The following is a 23,259-nucleotide window of genomic DNA, read 5'->3' as shown; positions in this document are numbered from 1 at the left end:
AGTACTCACATTACGGGTTGGATTGTGTTGAAGTCTTAAACCTGCAAAAGGCAACCTTATTTGGAAATAGGATCTTCCCACATGTCATCAAGTTGAGGTCATGCTCAGTTAGGATGGGCCCTTGTCTGGTGTCCTTATAAGGACAGACACGGAGGCAGACACAACAGGGAGATGGCCATGTGGAGACAGAGGCCACAACTGGAGGGGCACATTTACAAGAGAAGGAATGCCAAGAGGTGTCTGCATCCACCAGGAGCTAGCAGAGCCACACAGGTCATTTTCTCTTCTAGAGTATTCCGAGGGAGTGCGGCCTTGCTGACATTTTCATTTCAGTCTTCTGGCCAGCAGAACCATGAGAGAATGTGTTTCTTCTATTGTAAGCCCCCAGTGTGCGGTCCTTTGTAACAGCGGCCCCAGGATACTCGCACTTCCTACGCGCCAGGAGCGGTGCGAATTCAGCAGCAGGCAAAGCTGACTTGCCTTCTGTGTCACTTGCAGATGCCCCTCCACCCTTTGCCCTTTGTTTTGTGGCCTGGAAGGCTGATTCGGTGGAGCCACCCCCCCTCTGGTTTCTGGTGAGGGCGGGCAATGAGGAGCGGCTGTGGAACTGGGGAGAGGGCGTATAGGATCCAGGCTCCCTCACCATGGGGCAGTTAGCACTGGCCGGACTTCCCCGAACTGAAGGTCAGGCGGCCCCCCTCCAGCTCTCCTTCCCACAAACATCTCCCTCCAGACTGAGTCCCTGCCCTGGGGTGCTGCCTCACCCCAGCCTTCCCTGCCTCCATCCACATCTTGGGAAATGGCTCTTTTAATAAACTGTCCTCAATGAAACCAATAAAAGATCCGCCTCTGTTTCCTGCTTGGGTCCTCCCTCAGCCTCCTGCCTTTATGGAACTCACCTTTTCAGGAAGAAAAATGAAAACCAAGAAAAGTAAGATATTGCATGTCAGTGCCACATCCTGTGGCCCAAGCGAAGCACTGAAGGGACAGCTTGGGCGTGGGGGCTTCGATCGACCGTTAGAGCGCGGCAAGAGAAGGCCTCCTCGAGGTCACGTGGGTCATGACCTTTCTCCTCCTTGTTTCCCTAAAGGAAGTGTTGCCCAGGGAAGAGCGGAAGTGCGGTCTGTGCAAAGGCCCGGAGGCTGGCGGGGCTGGCACGGAATGAGCCGAGGCCGAGGCGGGGCAGATATAAGTGGGTTTACCCCTCCTTTCTGAAGCTGCAGGGTGCTGCGTGACAGGGTTGTGTGGTGTATGTTTTTACCCGGCCCTCTCTCACGCCGGGGCGGCCTCCTCCTTGCTTGCTGGAGGGCTGCTTCCATCCACAGCCAGCATTATGCTCACCCCTGAGGTCAGTGTTTCCAATAGTCAATCTTTCCAAGCCCCGAGGTGTAGACCCGTCCCGAGGAGTCCTCGGTTGGTTCACTGCAGGACCTGTCTGAGCCGTAGGTTAATATATTAATGAAGACCGTGGCTGTAGCCCCATGTTAAATAATGACTGTGACCGATCGGAAGAACAACACTCCCTTCTCCTGCGCCGTGCAAGATGGATGGCTCTGTCAACAGCACTCAAAAATACAACAACCTTTTATTCCTCTGATGCTGGGATGAGTGTGTGTTCATTTCTACGCTATCACAAAAAAAAACTCCTCATGATGATTCTGAGCGAAAAACACATTAAATCATCACGTTAATTATATCGAAACAGAACGCTGAGATTCTGTTGCGAATCTAAACTTGGCGTTGGCAGCTCATCTAATATTTTATTTCTGTTCAGGTCATATTAGTCAGTTGGGCAAAAGAGGCCGTATTTATTTATCTTATTGGTTTATTTTGGTCAAGTAGCAAATTATGACAGAAATATAATAATTCCTCTATTTTTGTGTGTATCTCACAATTACGTAGGAACTTGCATTTGAAATGTCGTCTCGAGGCAGTATAAATATTAACACTTCCACAACTGTCCCTTCTACTTTGCCAGAGGAGCTCCTGGTATCCTGGATTCTGTTTTTTTCTCTGAATTCAGAATTTTCTCTAAAACCTGAATTTAGGATTTTTTTGCACGTGGCATGACATCCACATGCAAGTGGGTGCAGAGAGAGTCCCACGTGCCGGCAGATGGCAGCTGGGGCCGATGGGGACAGGCCTCTCTGTGCAGCCACCACACTTCACATTGTGTGGTCAAGGGAGACCGCAGGGGCCCAGACTCCTGGAGCCCCAGGATTCCCCAGCGGGGGGCAATTGCGACCCCAGCAGACGGCCTCCCTTCGATGGCCTGTGCTTGTTCCCCTTGAGCTTTCACACGACTGAGGCCCGGCTCCTACCCTGCGCTTGGTCTCACTGGGCCTCAGTCAAGAGAGCGTTTCTCCACAGAAGGGTCTTCCAGGGTCAGACTCATTAATTCAGTATATTTTTCAATGTTCGGGCTCTTGCCCTGAGCTTTACGGTTCAGAAACTTGATTTCAGCAGATGACCTAGAGCTGACTCTGGGTGAGGGACAGACCCATGCTCTTTGTATTGTTATTATGGATGTCGGATGGGGTGCTGGAGGGCAATGCCGGTCCCCCACTCACGGGCTGGAAGGAGACCCCTGACTGCAGTAGAGCCTTCCGATGAGAACGCCCCTCCTTGTGGTCAAGCTTCTCTCTTTCACAGCAGACGCCTGGCACCCGGTGGAGGCCACTCTCTAGACTCTGTGGAGCCAGGATCCCTGAGGGAGAGGCAGGGCTGGAAGCAGGACCTGAGATGGAGGCAGGTGAGTGGTCAGGGACTCATGCTGCAGGGCCCAGCCACACTGTCAAGTCAGGGGTTCATGGAACCCCGACCTCGCAGAAGTCTGAGAGGTTGTGGGGTGATGGCCATCTGCAGGACCCAGAAAGAGAGGAGTAGAGACCACTCCAGCCTCCCCAGGATGCCCCCCGAGGCTGCCCCTTGGAGGAAGAGCCCTGAAATGGCCAAACCGTAGTCTGAGAGGGTGAGCGGGGTGGCCCCATGAAGGAAGGAGTATCCTCATCACAAGACCATAGGCTCCCGAGGACAGGGCCGTCCCTCTGCCGCCATCCACCCAGCGAGTGGGCGCTGGGTTTCAGGCTGCCTCCCTGGTGTCTGTTGATGCCCCCGACTATTTCCTCTTGCATTTGCTGCCGCATCTCGGCTGCTCGGCTGCCGGCTCACAGAGCCCACTCCCTTTCCGTCTGATTTCGGATGGTTGTTGAAACACAGCGTGAAAGGCAAAGGCAGTGCTCCTGCTCCCAGCAACAAAGAAGGTCCCGAGCCACTTCGCATGCAGAACGAGACCTTCTGGCGTGTGCCCTGTGGAGCCATGGCTTATTGGGTAACGGTTTTTAACATCACGACCGTAAGCAGAGGTAGTCGTCATTGAGCAAGTCACCACCCTTGTAATCACTTGGGATAAATTCATGCACTTGCGGGTTTGACGATTGCTATATCAAGGGAAAACTAAGCAAGCGGGATTTCTCTGTCCACACATTTAAGTACTCGTACATTTTAAATACCGTTCAATCAAGCAGTGGTCTCAGGGGCATGGGACGAATGATGCACAGTTCAGTGTGCTCGCCCCAAATCTGGTTTTGAGCTTGCCATGTCCTAGTTCAGCCAGTCCGTCTCTTCGTCTCTTCGGAGCAGGGATCAGGGAGTATATGCGCCAGAGGAACCCATTCTCCCTCTTCACATGAAGTGGCCAAACCTGATTCCACGAAGAGGCCGTTCCTTTCCTCACTCTCACATATCGTGGTCCCGAACGTAAAATGGAGCTATAATTTTTGTTTTGATCATCAAAGATGATGTAGAGAACTCACGACGAAAGGGCAGGGCTCTGGCATCTGCCAGTGTCCGAGCTCCCTGTCGCCTTCCTTGAGGATGTCCCAGGGATCCTGCCTGCCTCATCGCCCTGACCTTCCGAGGACTTCCTGCGGCCCTTGTAGGAGGGCGGGTCTGCGAGTGACCGTGCGCCTCGACCTGCCTTCTCAGAGTGTCTCTGTGCTCCCTTCGCTCCTCAGCGACAGCTTCATGAGGACGTAGGGTTTGTGGCCGACTGACGCCCTTTTCTTCCAGGGCCGGGAGGCGTCAGGCTGCTTGCTCGGCCTCTGTGGTTTTCTATGAGAAACCCGCGGCCCTGCGAACTCTGCTCCTTTGTCCGCGCTGCTCAGTTTCCCTCCCGAGCCTTCCAGACTTTTCCTTAGTCTGCAGTTCCCGGAAGTTTAATTTCGATGCATCTTCAATGAATGGGGTTTAATCCTGTCAGAGGGAAGCGGACTTCTTGAATCTGGAGGTTTATGCATTTTACCAATTTCCCAAGTTTTCGGCCAACGTTTCCTCGAACCCGCTTTCAGCTGCTCTCTCTTCCCTTTCCCGCCGGGGCTCTCAGGAAATGGACGCTGGACCCGGTGGCTGTCCCGCGGTACGTGCAGCTCGGAATGCTGTTTCCTGTCATCGTCTCCGTCTGGTCGAGGTGGGATAAAGTCCCCTGCTGTGTCCTCACGGTCGCTGCCTCCTCGTCTGTCCTTCCTGCCGCGCCGGGTGCCACGTCTTTCCAGCTCCGTGATTTTCGTTCCTTATTTACTATGATTGCTTTTTAGGTGAAACCACCGCCCCGCACCCCCGGTCATCTGCTAATGACATGAAGGTCGTCAAGACCGCGTGACTTTTCCTAACTGCCCTCGCCACAGAGGACGCCTCAGAAAACACGCCACGTGCGCTCCCGGGAGCCGCCCTGCGTCGGCCGCTTCCGCCGGCCACTTCCGGCTGGGGGCGCTGTGGAGCCGAGCGCCGTCGCCGCGGAGCCGAGCGCCGTCGCCGCGAGGAGCGTGGTCCCAGCCCGCGGCTTTCCCGGCCTCCGGAGGCGTCCCCGCGGCTCGCGCACCGGCAGCGACACGGCCCTCGACCCGCCGCTCGCGTGCACCCGCGCCCGGGGCTCCTGCGGGGACCGGGGCCGAGCGCCGCGGGCCGCCCCGTCGCTTCCGCGGCTCGGGCTCCGGCTGCGGACGCCCCCGCGGCGAAGCGGACGGAGACGGCGCCGGCCCCGCCCGGCCTCTGAGAGGAGCTTCTGGAACCAAGAACCGGACGCGGGAGTCGGGAAGTTCGTTTTTTCAAGTGACTTTTACTTCTTCCCTGCGGTTCTAGTTTCCGCTCATTTCCGGGGACGCGGCGACTCCCTGCGCGAGTCGCCGGCGTCCGCCTCAGAGTCCTCGGGGCTCACGGGGGCGCCACTTCCGGGTCGGGGCGTGACGGGAGCCCGCGGCCTCGGACGTTGCGCCCCGGGCCGGGCCTGCCTTCGCGAGCGGCGTTCCCCGACGGCCGGGCGACGGCGCTCTGAGTCGCCGGGTTGCTCCTGCCGGGCCGCGGGGCCCCCGCCGCCTCCTGCTCGTGTCGCCCGAAGGGGCAGAGGGACCGTCCTCCCGCCACGCCGCCCGCCGCTTCGGGACGTCGCGACTGCGTCTGGGTCCTCCTGCCCGAGCCCGGGCCGCCCCGCGTCTCCGCGTGCCGGGGGGGGCGCGCGCCCGCAGTGCCCGTTTGTGGGCGGCTCCGCGCTCGGTCACCGGCCCCCTTTGCGCCTCCGGCCACCGCGTCCGCTCCGCCAGCAGAGCCGGCGTTAACCCGCTCCCGAGCGCTTACGGGTCGCGGCCTGCTGTGCTGATGAACGGGCCCGCACGCTCGCGCACGTCGTCTCTTTCCCCACGTGGACGCGCCGGAGCCGAGACCTGCACGTCCCGTCCCGGGCGCACTTGTAACCCGACCCGTGCACGTTCTGCCCCTTCTAGGTCGGTGGCGGGCGCAGAGCGCGCGGGGACCGGCGCACTGAGCGACGGAACCGAGGAGAGGAGAAGAGCCCGGTCTCCCCCACCCGACGCGCCGCAGAGACCCGCGCCGACCTCCTAGGCCGGGGTGGGCGGGTGTCGGTGTTGCCCGCGGCGCAAGCGGGAGTCTCCTCTTGCTCGCGGTCTCCACGGAGGCAGAAGGTCCGTCGTGACTGAGTGCGGCGAGGACAGTTGGGGGTGGGGGGGTCTGTGAGGTCCACGCCGGACAGGCCGCGCGGCCTGCCGGACACCTCGTGGTTCCGGGAAGCAGAAACGAGCTCTTTGCCGCGTCCCCGTGGCTCTCCTGTCCCTACCCCTGGGCTGATGACCCGGCTGAGCAGCACGTGCTGGGAGGGCTGCGGCTGTAATGATGTTCTTGGTACGCTTTGGGGGGAGGATAACCGGGTTGAATGAGCTCTCGCCAGCTGACCGGAGGCTCTGCACCTCCCCGAGCGTGTCCTTGAAGGCTGCTCAACTCCTGTCCCGGCGCGTGCGCCTGGCTCAAGCCTGTTTGTGTCTGCCCACGAGACGGAAGTAGACGACTGGGATTTTTACGATGTTGGACATTGTGCTTCTGAGCCGACCGTCTGACTATTTACGGGGATCAAGGATATTCCCTGCCTCCCCTCGCCACACACCAGTCTCCTATTTAGTATTATAACATGCCTGAGAGGGATTCGCCGCATTTGAATTTAAAGAGAACTTCGTGATTTCAGAATAAAGCTTATCCCTGCTAATTTTGAAAATTAATCTGATTTATTTCCACTTGGACGTCTAATGCTTCTGAAGCAAATCTTTCAGAAAAAGAATAGTGTGTGGTTCAAGTGAAAAACCCCTTTTTCACTTGAAAGGGCTATAAATCTAAAAATAATTTTGAGTTCACAAGCGGGCAGTGATTGAGGGGCTTTCACAAATAATTCTTCATTTAATGCTGCATGTTTATTTGCATGCTTTTCCTTGTAAATATTCTTCATATAACAGGTTGGATTCCACTCCCAGGCGCAGGCCAGGAGCGAAGCAAGACAGACGTTGCTGTAAGAACCGAGTGTGTAGCGAGAGAGGAACTGAGCCTCCTCACTTATTTTACTGAAGGCTGCTGACTCGGGAGCTTGGGCATTAGAGCAGGTTATGAAGATAAATCGTAGCATCCCAGTTCCCTGGGATCTTCCGCGCGTGTGCGCGCACACACACACACACACACACACACACTCTTACCCAGAGGCAGCAGGCTGGTAAGTTTTGAGATCCCAGACTTTAACTTTTAAAACACCCAAATGAACAAATGAAACCCCACATTAAAAAAAAATATTTATTTATTTGAGGGAGAGAGTGAGCAGGGGGAGGGGGTGAAGGGAGAGGGAGAGAGAGCAAGAACCTCAAGCAGACTCCCTACTGAATGCAGAGCCTGACACGGGGCTCGATCTCACCACCTTGAGATTATGACCTGAGCCGAAATCAAAAGTTGGACCCTTCCCTGACAGAGCCACCCCGGCACCCCATCAAACCCCATGTTGTAATGATACAGTGACAGGACAGAAAGTGAAGAGAGTAACAACTACCCAGTGAAGGTAGGCAGTGTGGATGGAGTGTGTCATTTAGCCCAAATGCTCACTCTATCCTCAACCCACACAAATTATTATCTTCTGCATCACAGCCATGACTCTACGGTCTCTGGACAATGTGACACAACACTGTGGGCAACACAACGCAATGCAATGCAACACAACACAACACAACACAACACTGTGCAACACAGAGTGGCACAAAGTCAGAGGACATGAAACGCCACAGTATCTCCAGCCAGACCCTTGCTCCCTGCCCTCCCCAAGATCCCCCTGGACAGACTGAGCCCAGGCAGGGGTGCAGCCTGGCGTCGGATAGCAGGGTTTCCACTGACGCCGCTAACGAAGTCTGCACGTTGGAAACCTCACAACAACGACACAACCTTAGGCTGCATAGAAGAGCTGTACAATTTTGATAATGTGAGTAATAAACCTTAGAGGCAGGCAAACAAATGAGTACAAAAATGATTTTCCAGATCAGCAGTTTTCACGGTGCCCACAATAAACATTTATCAAGAAGCCAACGAAAATGAAAACACCTACGTCTCCTCAGAATACCAAAGCATGTTCTGGGAGCATCTGAATTCATAAATTGTGGGAGAATGTTTCCCACAGGCTGGCCTAATATAATTCACACGGATATTATTTCTTGCCCTAAGAGCACTCTCTCGCAGTGTGCATTATAGGAATGTCAGGCTGGATTTATATGAAGGAGGATTTCTGTTGGAGGCATTATTGATGGCAAATGGAAGATTCACCAGATATTGGAAATCGGAAGTATTTCTGAAAAACCCCTTTTTCACTTGAAAGGGCCATAAATCTAAAAATAATTTTGAATTCACAAGCAATCCTTTTATGCAATAAGTTGATAGCGAATATATTACTGAAGAGACACATAATTACCTTAAAATCTACCACGGTTAGAAAGGTATCGAAGCTCTTAAATTATAATTTAATTTTACGATAGTAAAACATATAACAAGTATTTTTACCACTTTTTTTTTTTTTTAGTTTCCCTTCTATCCTTGCATATATAAAGGCAAAGTAGAACTATTTATAAACTAGTCTCCCACGCTGTCCCAGGAAGCTCCAGAATTTTCTAACTATATAGAATGTTGATTTTGATGAACAAGAGAGAGGGAAATCTTGTCAGGCCTTTCAGTCTCCGGAACCAGCATCCTACACTCCCTGGTGTGGCCTCCCTTCAGCCAGGAGGTCTGTGGACTGAAGGACGCCAGAGCTAGTTTCTGGATCCAGGCTTTCTAGTTGTGTTTCAGAATTTCGACTTTGGGGGGTGCCTGGGTGACTCAGTTGGTTAAGCATCTGCCTTCGGTTCAGGTCCTGATCCTGGTGTCCTGGGATCGAGCCCCGTGTTGGGCTCCCTGCATAGTGGGGAGTCTGCTTCTCCCTCTCCCTCTGCCTCTCCCCCTGCTCATGCTCTCTCTCTCTCTCTGTGTGTCATATAAATAAAACTTTTTAAAAAAAGAATTTTAATTTGGCCAGCTCAAAGGAGCACTTTGTATCTGCCTTTGTCTCTGTCAGTGTCTCTCGCTGTATATCTACCTGCATCCATAACCGTAGCATATCAATGACGATCACTACGTTTATGATCTCTAGGTCCACAGCAATATCGGTCTCCAGGACAGCCGTGTCTATATCCACGTGACTGTGCTCCCCCCACTGCCCCCCTTTCTACTGGCATGGCCGTGGGGCATGTCACAGAGGGCTCTGGGCTGGCGACAGAGGCTGTGCCCGCCTGGGTATGCGAGTCACCTCCTTAACTTCAGAGCCCATGTCTGTCGAAAAGGGATGATAACGCTAGTTTATCTTGGTGGGTTACTGTGGATTTTAAATACTGAGGAACATGTGCTTTGTGGGCTACCAAATACCGCACACCAGCAGAAAGTTCTTAGTGCCGGGCTGTTCAGGCCCAGCTGGGGAGACCTATTCCCCAAGGCAGTGTGCAGTTGGCCCGGCTGGGCCCCCAGTGGGAGAGCTGGGGGTGGGGGCGGTGGGCAGCCTGGAGGACGGAGGGCCGGGCCGCTGGGTCTATGCTGGGACAAGACCGCACCGAGGTCCATGTGCTGAGCACTGACCCCTCCCAGTCTCAGCTTCTTTTCTGAGACGTCGCCCTAAGATCGGGGCTAAGTCCACGATGAAGGAAAAATGAAGCGTAAAGATCAGCAGGATAAAGAGCATCCTCTTTGGTCTGACTCATGAGGGGCTCCTGTGCCCAAAGCCCGGGAGCCTGGGGACGGGAGAGAGAGTCCTCCGGTCGGTCGGGAGACTGCAAGTCCCCAGTGGCAGGAGCAGTGGCCACACGGTGGGGGCTGCATCCTGAGCGGCACACGCAGCACGACTGCCCTCTAGCTCCGCTCCCAGAGCAGCCCCGCCGCCGCCTCCCAGGCCCCTCTGGAGAGAGACGGCGGTGGGCGGCAAGCAGGCGGAATGTTCCGGCAGAGCCAGGGGCGGGTGGGGGAGCCAGAGGCTGCAGGGTGTCCGGGGCGGATGCCAAGCTCCCCCCGCAAGCCCAGGTGCACGCGGCTCCCGTCACACCAACAGCAAATCGGATAAAGCCTTTCCACCAGCAGCATCCTCGGGACAAGGGCTGGAGTGTGTGGCTCCTGCAGGGAACGACTAAGTGTCCAGCCTGGAGGGCACTGGGCCTCATTTGAAGATTTCTGGGTGAGGAGAGCGAGCAAGGCATCTTGAGGCGTCTGTTGCTGTCTGCGGCCTCCGAGGCGTGGTGTCCAGCAAGCCTCCACGGGGAAGGCAGCACCGCCAGGCCAAGGAGTGACGGGGCCCGGCCCCCGCTCGGAGAGCTGACCCTAACACCGACAAGACGTACACACAGACACGTCATCAGTGACAGCAAGGATCCGGCCGCGCTCTTTATCACGTTGAACCATCGAGCAGCGCGGGGTCTCGGGCTGATGTTTTGTTTGTGTGCTTGTCCTGATGTTTTATGGTCAAAAGAAGCTTCCCAGGAGGCAAGCACACGAATGCCCAAGACCTGTGCCGATGGAGTAATGCTTCTGTGTCCTCTCACTGCAGTTTCTCACACAGCCTGACGTGTCCCCATGACAGCTGAGCGGGTCCCCGGCGGGCGTGCTCATGCCCCACTGACCCGCCCGTAAGTTCCCAAAGGAGCGCAGTGTGACAGTGCGTCGGGCGTCCCCCCGGCATTCTGTATCCTGCTGTTAACATTTACATCGGGTTAAAGTGTTTTCTAAAGCCACTGGTATAGGCAAGGGAAAGTCCCGACCCGGCTGACCCCTCCCTCCTAGGCACGGCTGACTTCACTTACCCTCAGTGGGCCTGTCCCAGGGCAGCCACTCCAAGGAGGCCTGGGGGAGGTCTCCGTTCCCCTGGGTGAATTCACTAAGGTCCCTACAGGTGCTCTCCCTCCCCAGGCCTGGTGGCCAGTGAAGACGCCACATGTGACCCATTTCCTTTCCAGCCAGCTCTGGCTCTGTCCCCACCAGGTTCCCCTGGGCACCCTCTGCTGCAGTGGGCCTGGGCCCTGGGCAGCCTTTTCGGAAAGCACCTGGGCTGCCTTGGCTTCATCTGGAGCAAATGGGGAAATTCTCGCTGGTGGCACACTTGCCCCTAAGACTCCCAGAAGTGCGCAAAAATATACGTATGAGGAATATACGGCATAGCATCATTTCGATAAGACTAGAAAATGGAAAACCGAACAATCTGAATGTTGATCCGCATAAGACTAGATCGATAAACGTAAAAAGTGCTAGTCAGTGGAGTGCCAACGAGGCAGTGGGAGGAAGGAGACTGTTGTGCACAGTGATGGGGTGCGGCGGGCACGATCCGTTGTCAGATAAAAGTATCGTGTGGCAAAACAGATCTGGAGTGTGTACTAAGCACCCCCGCGTGTGCAGGAGGAACGGCTAGAGTTCGTCACCCGTGGCTGCCCCCGGAGAGCGGATCTGAGGGAGAGGGGAGAAGGGCTCACTTCTTAAATACACGTTCCTCATCATTTCCTTCGTTCTCCCTAGACAGAAGAATTAAAAAGCTATCATAAAAAGCGTAAGGTCAGCCTCCCTTTTCCTGAGCACCAACTCCCTCCTTGAGAGCCGTCTCCAGGCTGGCTCGCGGGATATTTTCTGGGGATATTTTCGGGGGTTTCTGCACTGTGGCTTCTGCACCCCAGCAGGCCCTGCTGAGCTGTGGGAGATATTCATACCAACAGGCAGTGAGGACAAAACCATGGCTCTGATGAGTCTGAGAACACGTCCTGTCCTTCTTCTGAGTCCTCCCCGGCCGGCCTCTGTGTGTCCCGTCTTCTCCTCGTTCTCCTGCTCTGCTGACCCAGGCCGTCGTCCCTGCTGCCATCGTGCTCCCTATGGCCGCTGTACTCCTCGGGGAGAAAGCACGACCCCTCTAGAGTTGTATCTGAATCAGAGGTCAGGCATTTTTGTGTGGACGCTGCCAGTGGGAAGCCTTTAACGATGTCTGTACAGGTGTCTTCTCTTGGAATTCACTGGGTCCCCTATCCTGTGGCATCTGGTACATTATTGTGGAAAGGGTGAGGGGCCGCGTGATGCACTGAGCTGCCAGCACGCTGGGTGAATTAGGCCGGTCCTCCCCACACATGAATTCCTCATGTCCCTCTCCTCTCCTCTGCAAGCGGCCTCGATTCTCTCTTTATTCAAACTTCAGTGAGAGTCAGCAGGGCAGGCGAAAAGCATGTGCCTCACCCAGGACAGAATCTTGTCAAAATCAGAAGCTGACACCGAGGGTCGAAGGGCAAGTCGGGAGGGGGTGCTTTTTCCGTCTGTGGACTTAGACTTCCCGTGATTCCCTGTAATCACCCCCGCCAACGCCAGGTCCACATTCCTTCACTCCCTTTGGCTGGTTCTTCCACGTTCCAGCTCTCGGACGGGACAGTCGCACGTCTTGGCAAAGTGGAGCTCCTCTCTTCCATCTGAGGCGTCTTTTTCGTCTGTAATCCCCGGTGTAGGAGTTACAGGTCTGCTGTGAATCTCCTCAAAATCTGTGACTATTTCATGGACACGTAGCCCAATATAGAAATGTCAGCGCAATCCATGCTGCGGTCCTGGTATTTCAGATGATGGCGACGGTGACAGCTAACTTCACGGTGCCTCTGCTCCGCGTGGATATGGCATTTCATCCCAGGGACCATGCCAGGGAAGCCTCTTCATTGTTTCCAGTTATTTACAGGCACAAAACAGGCCAGTAACTTGCCCCAAACCACACAACTCAGGAGGGTAGAGCTGGGATTCCACCCCGGTGCTCTGGCGTTGCAGACTGTTCATGCGCGCTACCGCATCTCATGTTCAAAGGAGCGCTTCATCTACTGATGTCAAGAAACGCCGGCCAGCACTGCGCACAGTAACTGCGGGGCAGGGCCCAGGGCACGACTGGGCAGAGGGAGCGGTTAGACGCTGGGGGCTGGTGCCTAGCTAGAGCTTAGTGCTGTCTAGAAATGATATGCCCTTCCCCACTCATCCTGCCCTCCCCGGGGGCTCTGTCCACCCTTGCCTGTCCCCTGGGGGCTCTGTCTTCTCCTGCCTGTCCCCCAGGGCTCTGTGCACCCCTGCCTGTCTCCAGGGGGTTCTGTCCACCCCTCCCTGTCCCCCAGGGGCTCTTTCCACCCCTCCCTGTCCCCTGGGGGCTCTGTCTACCCCTGCCTGAACCCTTACTGTGTCTGCCCCTGCTAGTATCCTAGTGACTCTGCGCGCTCCTGCCTGTCCCCTGGTGACTCCATCCACCCCTGCCAGCACCCTATGACTGTGTGCACCCCTGTCTGCCCTCTAGTGACTGTGTCTACTCCTGCGAGCACCACTGGTGACTATGTTCACTCCTGCCTGCCCCCTGGTGACTATGTCATACTTTTCCTCTCTCAGGACCTCAAACACTGCACTCTTCCCTCTGGAGGATAATCTTGCTCTTTCTTTCCCTGAGGAAGCCGACTGTCAGAATAGAACTTAAACATACTCCCTGTCCGGGCTGAATTGTGTCCCTCAAAATTCACATGTGGACATCCTGATGCCGGGATCTCAGAATGTGACCCTAACTGGGATGGGGTCTTCAAAGAGGGGATTAAGTTGGGGCACGTGGGTGGCTCAGCTGGTTAAGCATCCGACTCTTGAGTTTGGTTCAGGTCATGATCTCAGGGTTGTGAGCTCGAGCCTCGAATTGGGCTCTGTGTTGGGCATGGAGCCTGTTTGGGATTCTCTTCTCTCTCTCCACCTCTCACCACCTCCACCCCTGCTCTCTCTCTCTCTCTCTCTCAAAAACCCCAACAAAACAAAACAAAAATACAGAGGTGATTAAGTTAAATGAGGTCCTATGGGAGGGCGCTAGTTCAACGTGACTGGTGTCCTTATAAAAAGAGATGAGACGCAGACACACTGAAGGTGACACAGAGAAGACCGCTGTCCACATGCCAAGGAGAGAGCCTCGGGAAGAGCCAGCCCTGCCGGCACCTTCACGTCAGACTTCCAGCCTCCAGAGCTGTAAGAAATCAGGATTCTGTTCATCTGTCCAGTCTGGGGTACTCTGTTACCCCGGAGACCAATGAACTCTCACAACGTCTGTCCCCTCTCTGCACCCAGACCTTTTGCTGCCTTCCCTGTGATGGGGAACAATGACTATTTTGTCCCTTTAGAAAACCAACAAATATACAAACCACGGGTGGGGTCCGATCAGTGTGACATAATGGATGTTTCTAAACCTAGCTGCACCTTTGTGGGATTAGAACTGTTTTCCTGAGAAAAATCCCATTTTCCCTGTGGGAGCCCTCGACCTCTCCAGACACCTGGCGTGATCAGCCACCAGGCGAGTGTGTCATTCTCCTCAGCTTCCCTCAGACGACACCAACTTCAACCAGCTGGCTGTTTGACATTAGCTCCCAATACGGAAAATCTTCACTTAGTGTTTTTCACTTCGGCATCTCCCATGGTATACTACAGCGAATAACTGCTCTACGAGGGGGAGGAGAAAGGGCCCTGGTGTGTATCATTTGCTGATTCCCATGGTGTAAATGCTCCCACTGTGGCCCATTCCAGCTGCCCAAGTGAGGTCATTGGAGGGAGAGTAGCGCAGCGCTGGAAGTGAAGTCACTTTAGGAACACAGCTAAGAGGAAAATGTAACAAAATAATTAAGACATGAAGGAATTTGAATATTTGTTACCTTTTAAAAATATAATTTTAAAAATATAATTTCTTTTTTAAAAAGATTTTATTTCTTTATTTCACAGAGAGAGAGAGAGAGAGAGCACAAGTAGGCAGAGAGGCAGGCAGAGAGAGGAGGAAGCAGGTTCCCCACTGAGCAGGGAGCCTGATGCGGGGCTCGATCCCAGAACCCTGAGATCATGACCTGAGCCGAAGGCAGAGGCTTAACCCACTGAGGCCCCCAGGCACCCCTAAAAATATAATTTCTTAAAGAATATTTTATTTATTTATTTGTCAGAGAGAGAGAGAGAGAGAGAGCAAGCGAGCGAGCTCAAGCAGGGGGAGAAGCAGGCTCCCTGCTGAGCAGGGAACCCACCGCGGAACTCCACCCCAGGACCCTGGGATCATGGCCCGGGGTGTTCGAGAGCTGGTCTCCAGCACAACGCTGGCTGGTTATCACTTAGCAAAGCCCTAAAGTCCATCTGTTTCTTTAGAGAGTCTAAATTTTATACTTTGCTTGCGCTGGGTCTCCAGAGAGCCTTGTGTTTGGACCCAATAATTCCTTTAGGCTGAACCATATGAGAAGCCCCTTTCCATGTGACGAGAGGCCCCTCCCCTGTGAAGCAGGGGCTCCATCCCACAAAAGAAGCGGAAAACATCGCACGCGCTCCGCCTTGGCGGCTCAGGTGGAGCCACATGACCCAGGCTCCGCCAATGAGAGGGACACTCTGCGGTGACGTGATGGGCAGACCACGTGGGGTCCATCTGGCAGGTGGACTCAGCCGCGTTCAGGGGCCAGATCTGGCAAGTGTTCGCAATGAGCCCAGTCATCTCTGCGGCCCCCGGAGCACCTCCCACCATTGTCTGCCCTGACCTTCCTTCCTGGAAGTTATCCCTCCCCGCTTTGTCTGTAGGCCCACTACATGTTTGTATCCTGAAATGATACCTTGTCTTGTTTTGCAGGGTGTGGACCTTCATCCAGACGGACTCATACCGCAGTTCCGTCCTGTGGACGCTCGACGCTGTTACGGAGATTTGCCCGTGTTGTCGCTTGTGGCCACAGTGCGTTGATTTCCCCCCCAAGGTCTTATCCCACTGCACGAGCACATCCCGGTGTGTTTACCTATTCCACTGCGGAGGGATAGCTGGGATGTGGCTAGACCTTTGCTGGTTGGTGTCTCTTGCTATATGGGGCTGAGGGAAAAAGAAAATCCTCACCTCTGCCAGAGGCTGGGGGAAATACAGGGTTCATCTGAATATTGCTGGGCTTGGTTTGGTGTAGGGCATAAAGAGGTTAAAAACATTGTCTCTGTCACCTTATATCTCAAAACTTTGATGTCATTGTGCCCAAGAAAACCAAAGCAAAGCCTAGTGAAGTGAGTGGAATTATCTGGAATTGTAACGGTTTCAAAGACATGACGTGGCAGTGAAGCAGGGGACGGAGCAACAAGCACTGCCTTCGGTCACGGACATCTGAACTGTGAACTCGGAAGAACCAGCAAGGCCTACTCAGTTATTTACATCCACAAAATCTGAAGACATCCCAGAGTGTGAAGAAGTCTAGGAAATTTCTCAGGGCAAGCAGCCTACCGATCAAGGAATATTTGTTAGGTGTCTTCTTTGCGCAAGACATTCCGTTAGGTATTGTAGGAAGTACACAGAGGTTTACAAGATGGAGGAAAAGACGCCCTAGACCTTGAAGAGCTTATACATTGGCTATCAGTAGATACAGGGACATGTCTGCTAAGGGTCAAGTGAACGGCTGTAAGGTTTCTGCTTTACTCCTGGGTTACAAGCTCTGTGAAAGCAGGGACTGAAGCAGTTTTCTTTCTTTCTTTTTCTTTTCTCCCTCCCTTCCTTCCTCCCTTCCTTCGCTTTATTTTTTAACTTGAGAAAGAGCACAAGCAGGGGGAGAGTGGCAGAGGGAGAGGGAGAAGCAGACTCCCCACTGAGCAGAGAGCCCGATGTGGAACTTGATCCCAGAACCTCGAGATCATGACCTGAGCTGAAGGCAGACGCTTAACTGACTGAGCCACCTGGGCACCCCAGCAATCTTTCCATTATGTCTCCACGGTTTTGGATAAATGTGTGAATGAAGAATCTGGAATCATCAGGAAAGACTGTGGAGAAGAAACGTCTTTTTATTTATTTACTTAATTTAAATTCAATTAATTAACATATAGTGTTTTATTACTTTCTGGGGCAGAGGTCAGTGATTCATCGGTTGCATATAACTCCCAGTGCTCACTTCATCACATGCCGTCCTTAATGCCCATCCCTCAGTTACCCCGCCCCCCACCCACCTCCCCTCCAGCAACCCTCAGTTTGTTCCCTGGAGTAAAGATTCTCATGGTTTGTGTCCCTCTCGGATTTCATCTTATTTTTCCCTCCCTTCTCCTATGATCATCTGTTTTGTTTCTTAATTTCCACGAGTGAAATCATGTGATAATTGTCTTTCTCTAATTGACTTATTTTGCTCAGCCTAATACCCTCTAGCTCCATCTCTGTTGTTGCAAATGGCAAGATTTCATCATTTTTGATGGCCAAATGCTATTCCATTGTGTATATCACATCTTCTTTATTCATTCATCTGTCCATGGACATCTGGACTCTTCCTATAGTTTGGCTATTGTGGACACTGCTGCTATAAACATAGGGGTATACGTGCCCCTTTGGATCACTACGTTTGTATCCTTTGTATAAATACCTAGTAGTGCAATTGCTGGGTCATAGGGTAGCTCTATTTTTAACTTTTTGAGGAACCTCCATACTGTTTTGTAGAGTGGCTGCCCCAGCTTGCATTCCCATTACATTGTAGTGTAAGAGATTCCCTTTTCTGAGAAGGTCTTGGTGTGAATGCTGAAGGGAGTTAGCACTGACTCTGAACAGTAGGAAAGAGTTTATAGAATAGGTAAAGGGGCTGGGCCTTGGCCTTGGGGATTGGAGAGAGGAGGAAGCCAGGTTGTAGCCAAGAGCTCTTCAGGGAATGAAGTGGGACAGTGTCTGGAAGGATGGGGTCAGGCTCTAAAGTCAAGCTCTTGAATGCCAAGCTAAGGAGTTTAATTTTATTCTACACTTAGTGAGAACAACTGCATTGCAGTGCACTGAACAGGGGAGAAAAACTGTTACAGGAAGATTTATGTTTTAGAGGGATGCAGAAAAGACTGTCAGATGGGAGCCAGAGAGAACTGGGATCCCTCTCTCTACTTGGTTGGGGCTTGTTTGCACAGTAGCAGTTGGAGGATGCCCAGGGCTGGTAAGAAGGGACAAGCCCTGATGCACAAGCACTTTTCAAAGTAGCTTCATATATTCTACTTTCTTTTGGCCAAAGCAAGTCACCTGCTCTGGCCCAGATTCAAGGGGGTGGAAAATAAACACTTCTTGATGGAAGGAGGGGCAATGCCACAAGGCAGACAGGAGAATGTATAGGAAGGGGTGAGCTTCTGGCTACTTTTGAAGCCTCCCACCCTGGGCTAGGGGCTAAAGAAAACAGAAAGCACTAGATGCTTGGGGGTTGGGCTAGAAAGAGCAGAAATGCTTGGCATCTACTTCCCGGAACACATCTAAATACCATAATCTTAAAATCTGATCTGCTTACTCTAATTAACACAGAAATTATGCAGATCATTTCGGACAAGTGTTTAACCCAGCTCTCAAAACCCGGGTGTCTAGAAAAACAGACTCAGAGACTTTGTCTTTCGGTGGTTCTTTCAGTCTCTGAGACATTTTAGAAATAGAAGTGGGGGCGCCTGGGTGGCTCAGTGGGTTAAAGCCGCTGCCTTCGGCTCAGGTCATGATCCCAGGGTCCTGGGATGGAGCCCCACATCAGGCTCTTTGCTCAGCAGGGCGCCTGCTTCCCTTCCTCTCTCTCTCTGCCTGCCTCTCTGCCTACTTGTGATCTCTGTCAAATAAATAAATAAAATCTTAAAAAAAAAAAGAAATAGAAGTGAACATTACATTTAAGCAGTTGGAAGCATTCCTGGTTTCTTATCAGCCTGTGGCAGCAGGGGCACTCCCTCAGAGCAAACCTCCTGTTCTGGTCCTCCCACTACCAACAATTTACAGCCTACTGCATCACAGGCACGGTGTACGGGGTTGACATGCTTTTTGGAGACCCTAGAAACATTTTTTTTTTTTTTTTTTAGTCATGAGGAAACTTTTAATTCAAAATTGCCAAAGATACTGAAAAATCTAGATGCAGATACATCATTAAAATAATTTGAAAGCAATTTCTAGATTTTCTTCCTTCCTTCGAGTTCTCAATTAGAGATGCCCCCCAAATCGCACAGCCAGCAGGATTTAAGCGACCTCTCTATAGTCAAATAGATCCCGAAGTAAAATGATAAATATTCCTTCTGACTCAGTTTCCGGCGAAAATAGAAAAAAAGACACTGAGCGTCCAGTGGGGATGAATGACCGTGTTTGGTCTGCTAGGAGGTCCCCAATATGAGCGTCTGCCCGGGGCCTCCCGGGGCCGACTCCACCGGCTCGGCAAGGGCCTCGCACTCGGGGCTGTCCACGCTTTCCAGGCGGGCGACGCCGTTATCGGAGCCACGGGAGCCAGGTCCTTCCCGGCCTTTGACCTGCTTTGGCGGAGCGCCAGTTCCGCGGGAGACCTGCTGGCCTGCAGGCCGCGCCGGGCCACGAAGATCCCCTCCTGCCGGGAGCAACTGCACCGAGACTGTGGCCGGCCACCCCGTATTCTTCAAAGAGCAAGAACCCGCTCCTGCCGCCCCAGCGGGGTCGCGTCCCCAAGCGGCAGAGCACTGGACCTGGCAGCCCGACTCCGGCCTCCACTTCCCGGGGCCGTGGCCCCACCGCCCCTCTCCAGTAGACCACGCCCCTCGGCGGCTCCCGTTAGCAAGGTGCCGCGGCGCGCTCCTCTGACGCGAAGCGCCTTTCTCTGACGTCAGGTCCCGCCCCGGCCCCGCCTCGCGCCCGCCCTCCGCAGCCTGAGCGGCTTCGCTTGAGGCGGCGGCTGGGGAGGCAGCTGAGGCGGCTGAGGCGGCCGAGGCGGCGGCGGTGACGGGGGCTGCTGTCGTCGACCCTGCGGACGGCGGTCCGCTGTCTGTCTGCTTCCGTCCCGGAGCGGCGGGCGATGGTGCGGCGGAGCGCGCGGACGCGGGCGGCGCGGCGGCGGGCATGAGGGAGGATGGAAGGGCAGGACGAGGTGTCGGCGCGGGAGCAGCACTTCCACAGCCAAGTGCGGGAGTCCACGGTGAGCCGGCCCGCGCCCCGTCCCCCGCGCCCCCACGTCCCCCTGCGGCCGAGCTGCCAGCCGCCCCCCGTGTCCCGCGCCTCCGCCCTCCTCGAGCCCTGCGCCTCCCGGCCCGTCGCCCCCATCTCCCGGGGCCGGCCGCGCCCTCGGCCACGCCCCCCGCCCCTCTCCCCCCTCCGCCCCGCGCCCCCAGCCTTCTGTTCCCGGTGTCCCCCGACCTCCTGCCCCGCGACCCCCGCCCTCCGCGCCCGGTGTCCCCCCCCCCCCCCCCCCTTGCCCCCCCCCCCCCCGCCCCCCCCCCCCCCTCCCCCCCGCTCCCCCGCCCCCTCGCGGAAGCTCCGGTGGGCGCAACACCCGCGCGGGCCGCTGGGCGCTCTTCTCGTCGCGGGGGACGGACGCCGGCCCGGCGGACCCGCGAGCGTGCGGTGCCCAGTGGCGGGCCCGGGAGCCGAGCGTGCGCAGCCCGCGCTCCGGCCCCGCTGGCGTTGGCTCAGAACCCGAGGGTTGGGCCGCGCCCGCCGTGCTCGGGGGCCGCTCCCGGGAGCCGTCGCGCCGGGGTTGCCTGTTCCGACCCGCGCTCGGTCTCGGGCACCCGTGTGTGCGCCTTCCGTCCCGCAGCGCCGCGCGCTGTGCGCGTGTCCGTGTCCCCGTGGCCGCGCGGGGACCGTGTTACGTGCGTGCGTGCGCGTGTACTCGTCCCCTCTTCGGACCGGCGGCTCCCGCGTTCGGCCGCAGCGCCGGGAGCCGGGGAAGTTCTGCTGCGGAGTCTGTGTGGCTCTTGGTCTCGGGGACTGAACCGCCTTGCCGGGCCCTGGCTTGGAGCCGAGCGCATTCCGCGAGCCACGGCCGTGCGACGGCGGCGCGGGGGCTCGGGCTTGGGGCCTGGGGCGCGCGTGCGCGCCTCTCGCGGGCCGGTGACCGGTTCCGAGCGCTCTGCCCCCGGCGCTGCCGCGGCTCCGTGCGCCCCTTCGCCGGTCGGCGCGTGCCGTGCTCTTGATTCAGCCGCCGCAGGAAGCGCGTCCTCGTCCTCTTGTTTTCGGACTTTGTTTTGCACAACAAATTGTATATGCGCTTCCCTGATGACGAGCGAATTTGGGTACCTTTTCCTATATTTATGGTCATTTGGAACGCGCTCGTGAAGCGTCTTCAAGTCTTTCCCCATTTCAGATTAGTCCTGTAGCCCCTTAAATACGGATTTGCAGGTTTTCTCTATGCTTTCCGAGTATGGTAACTGGGTCAGGAATACGTATTGCAGTTGTTGTTGTTTTTTTTTTTTTTTTCCATTTTTTGGATGCTTTAACATTCAACGACGTGTCTTCTGATGAGAAATCCTTAATTTTCGGAGTTACTTTAACAGAAATTGCTTTATGGTCCGTCCTGGCTCTGTCCTGCTCAAGAAGTCTCCGCCGGCTCCAAAACTGGGAGGACGTTCTCTGTTTTCTCTAAATGCTTTACTGATCTACTCTTCCCATTTCGACCCGCAGTTCATCTGGAATTTGTTTTTTGTGGATGTTTTGACGTAGGAATCTTTCTTTTTTCCCCCACCTGGATGTCCAGTCCCTTTAGCACCATTTACGAGCTTTGTCATGACTTAGGTAACTATAACTGTGGGGGTTAATTTTGTAATCCACGCTGTTCCATTGATCTGTTTGCTCTTTGCCTTAGTTTTTAGTTAATTACATAGTCTGTCATTTGGATTGAGAAGGGGACTTGCGTTGTAGCAGCCACGAGCTTTACTACCGTTGCTGCTCTGGAGACGGCCTAGTGTGGGTGCCCCTTTTAAAGTGCCGTAGTTCTGCCGCTTGTCCGCCCAGCCTTCTCCGACCAGCACCTCTGGGTGGTGGATGCACCCTCTGCAGAAGCTGTGCAGGTGCGAACAAGCCCACGGGGTTTCCAGTCTTCCGCGTTCTTTTCTCAGATTATTCAGAGGGAATATAAATACTTGAGTTTTCTCTAAGACATGTTGCCAATACTTGTACTTAACGATTTTTGGTTTTGCCCTGTAATGCTCTAAGTTTTACCTTTTTCTTCTGACACAATATACATAGCAAGTGATTGACATTTTTAAGTGTACACGTCGTTGGCGTTAAGTGCACTCACATCTTGTGCAGCCGTCCCCACTGCCCAGCTCTAGAACTTTGCTGTCATTCCAAACTGCAACTGCCCCCATGAGTCATTGACTTGCCATTCCTTTCTCCTCCCAGCGCTTGGGAACCACCGGTGCACTTTTGTCTCTCTGCGTCTGACTAATGCAGGGATCTCACAGAGGTGGGACCCCCCAGTATTCTCCTTTGGCGTCTGGCTTATCGCACTCAGCATAAGGCTTTCAGGTTTCAGGCATCTTGTAGCACCCGTCGGAATTTTTTTCCTTTTTAACATTAGATGACATTCACTCGTATTGACACGCGACGTTTTGTTTATCTGTTCACTCATCGCGGGACGTTTGGGTCGTTTCCTGGCCTTTGTAAATAGTGCTGCTATGAACATGGGTGTGCAAATACCTCTTCAAGACCTGGCTTTCAGTTCTTTTACGTATATGCATACCCAGAGGTGGAATTGGTGGGACCATATAAAAAAAATTCTATATTTAATTTTTTGGGGAACTGCCATGCTGTTTTCTGTAGTGGCTGTGCTTTTCACAGTCCCACCAGCAGTGCTCCAGGATTCCAGCTTCTCCACCAACACGTGTTTTCTATTGTTTTAAAATACAGTAGTGGCGCACCTGGGTGGCTCAGTGGGTTAAAGCCTCTGCCTTCGGCTCAGGTCATGATCCCAGGGCCCTGGGATCGAGCCCTGCATCAGACTCTCTGTTCGGCAGGGAGCCTGCTTCCTCCTCTCTCTCTCTGCCTGCCTCTCTGCCTACTTGTAATCTCTGTCTGTAAAATAAAATAAATAAAATCTTTAAAAAAAATACAATAGTTATTCTAATGGGTGTGCAGTGGATCTCATCGTGGCTTTTATTTGCATTTCCCTGATGATTAGTGATATTGAGCACTATTTTATGTGCTTCCTGGCCATTTAAATTTGTATATCTTCTTTGGAGAAATATCTGTTTGAGTCCTTTGCCTGTTTTGAATTGGGTGGTTTTGTTGTTGACTTTCAGGAGTTCTCTTTATATTCTGGATATTAATCCCTTATCAAATGTCAGATTTGCAAATATTTTCTCCCATTCTGTGTGTTGCCTTTTTACTCTATTGATAAAGTTCTTTGATGGACAAAAGTTGTTAATTTTAATGAAGTTCATTTTATGCATTTTTTTCTTTTTTTGCCTGTGCTTTTAGTGTTATATTCAAGAGATCATCACCATGGGGCACCTGGGTGGCTCAGTCGGTTAAGTGACTGCCTTTGGCTCTGGTCATGATCCCGGAGTTCTGGGATCGAGCCCCACATCAGGCTCCCTGCTTGACGGGGAGTCTGCTTCTCCCTCTCCCTCTGCCTGCTGCTCTGCCTACTTGTACTTCTCCATCTGTTAAATAAATTAAAAAAAAAAAAAAAAGATCATCACCAAATT

At 54.0% G+C, this 23,259-nt stretch overlaps 1 protein-coding gene across 2 annotated transcripts in view; it reads left to right on the top strand.

Annotated features, from left to right (window-relative positions):
• Positions 1 to 19,630: 19,630 nt before the first annotated feature.
• The window catches only part of LOC111154465 (limb development membrane protein 1), a 154,483-nt gene continuing 150,854 nt past the window's right edge, over positions 19,631 to 23,259 (top strand). Inside the window, exon 1 of one of the 2 annotated variants that reach the window (XM_022514072.1) lies at positions 19,631 to 19,748. In XM_022514072.1, the coding sequence (XP_022369780.1) occupies positions 19,683 to 19,748 (66 nt within the window). In that variant the 5' untranslated portion in view covers positions 19,631 to 19,682. The remainder of the gene's footprint in view (positions 19,749 to 23,259) is intronic. The other variant, XM_022514073.1, reaches the window with a different exon arrangement.

This window comes from Enhydra lutris, unplaced genomic scaffold, assembly GCF_002288905.1.
Source record: "Enhydra lutris kenyoni isolate GAN:26980312 unplaced genomic scaffold, ASM228890v2 scaffoldscaffold37, whole genome shotgun sequence".
NCBI lineage: Eukaryota > Metazoa > Chordata > Mammalia > Carnivora > Mustelidae > Enhydra > Enhydra lutris.
Note: the sequence above shows the minus strand (reverse complement) of the source record. Positions and strands in the feature narration are given on the sequence as shown.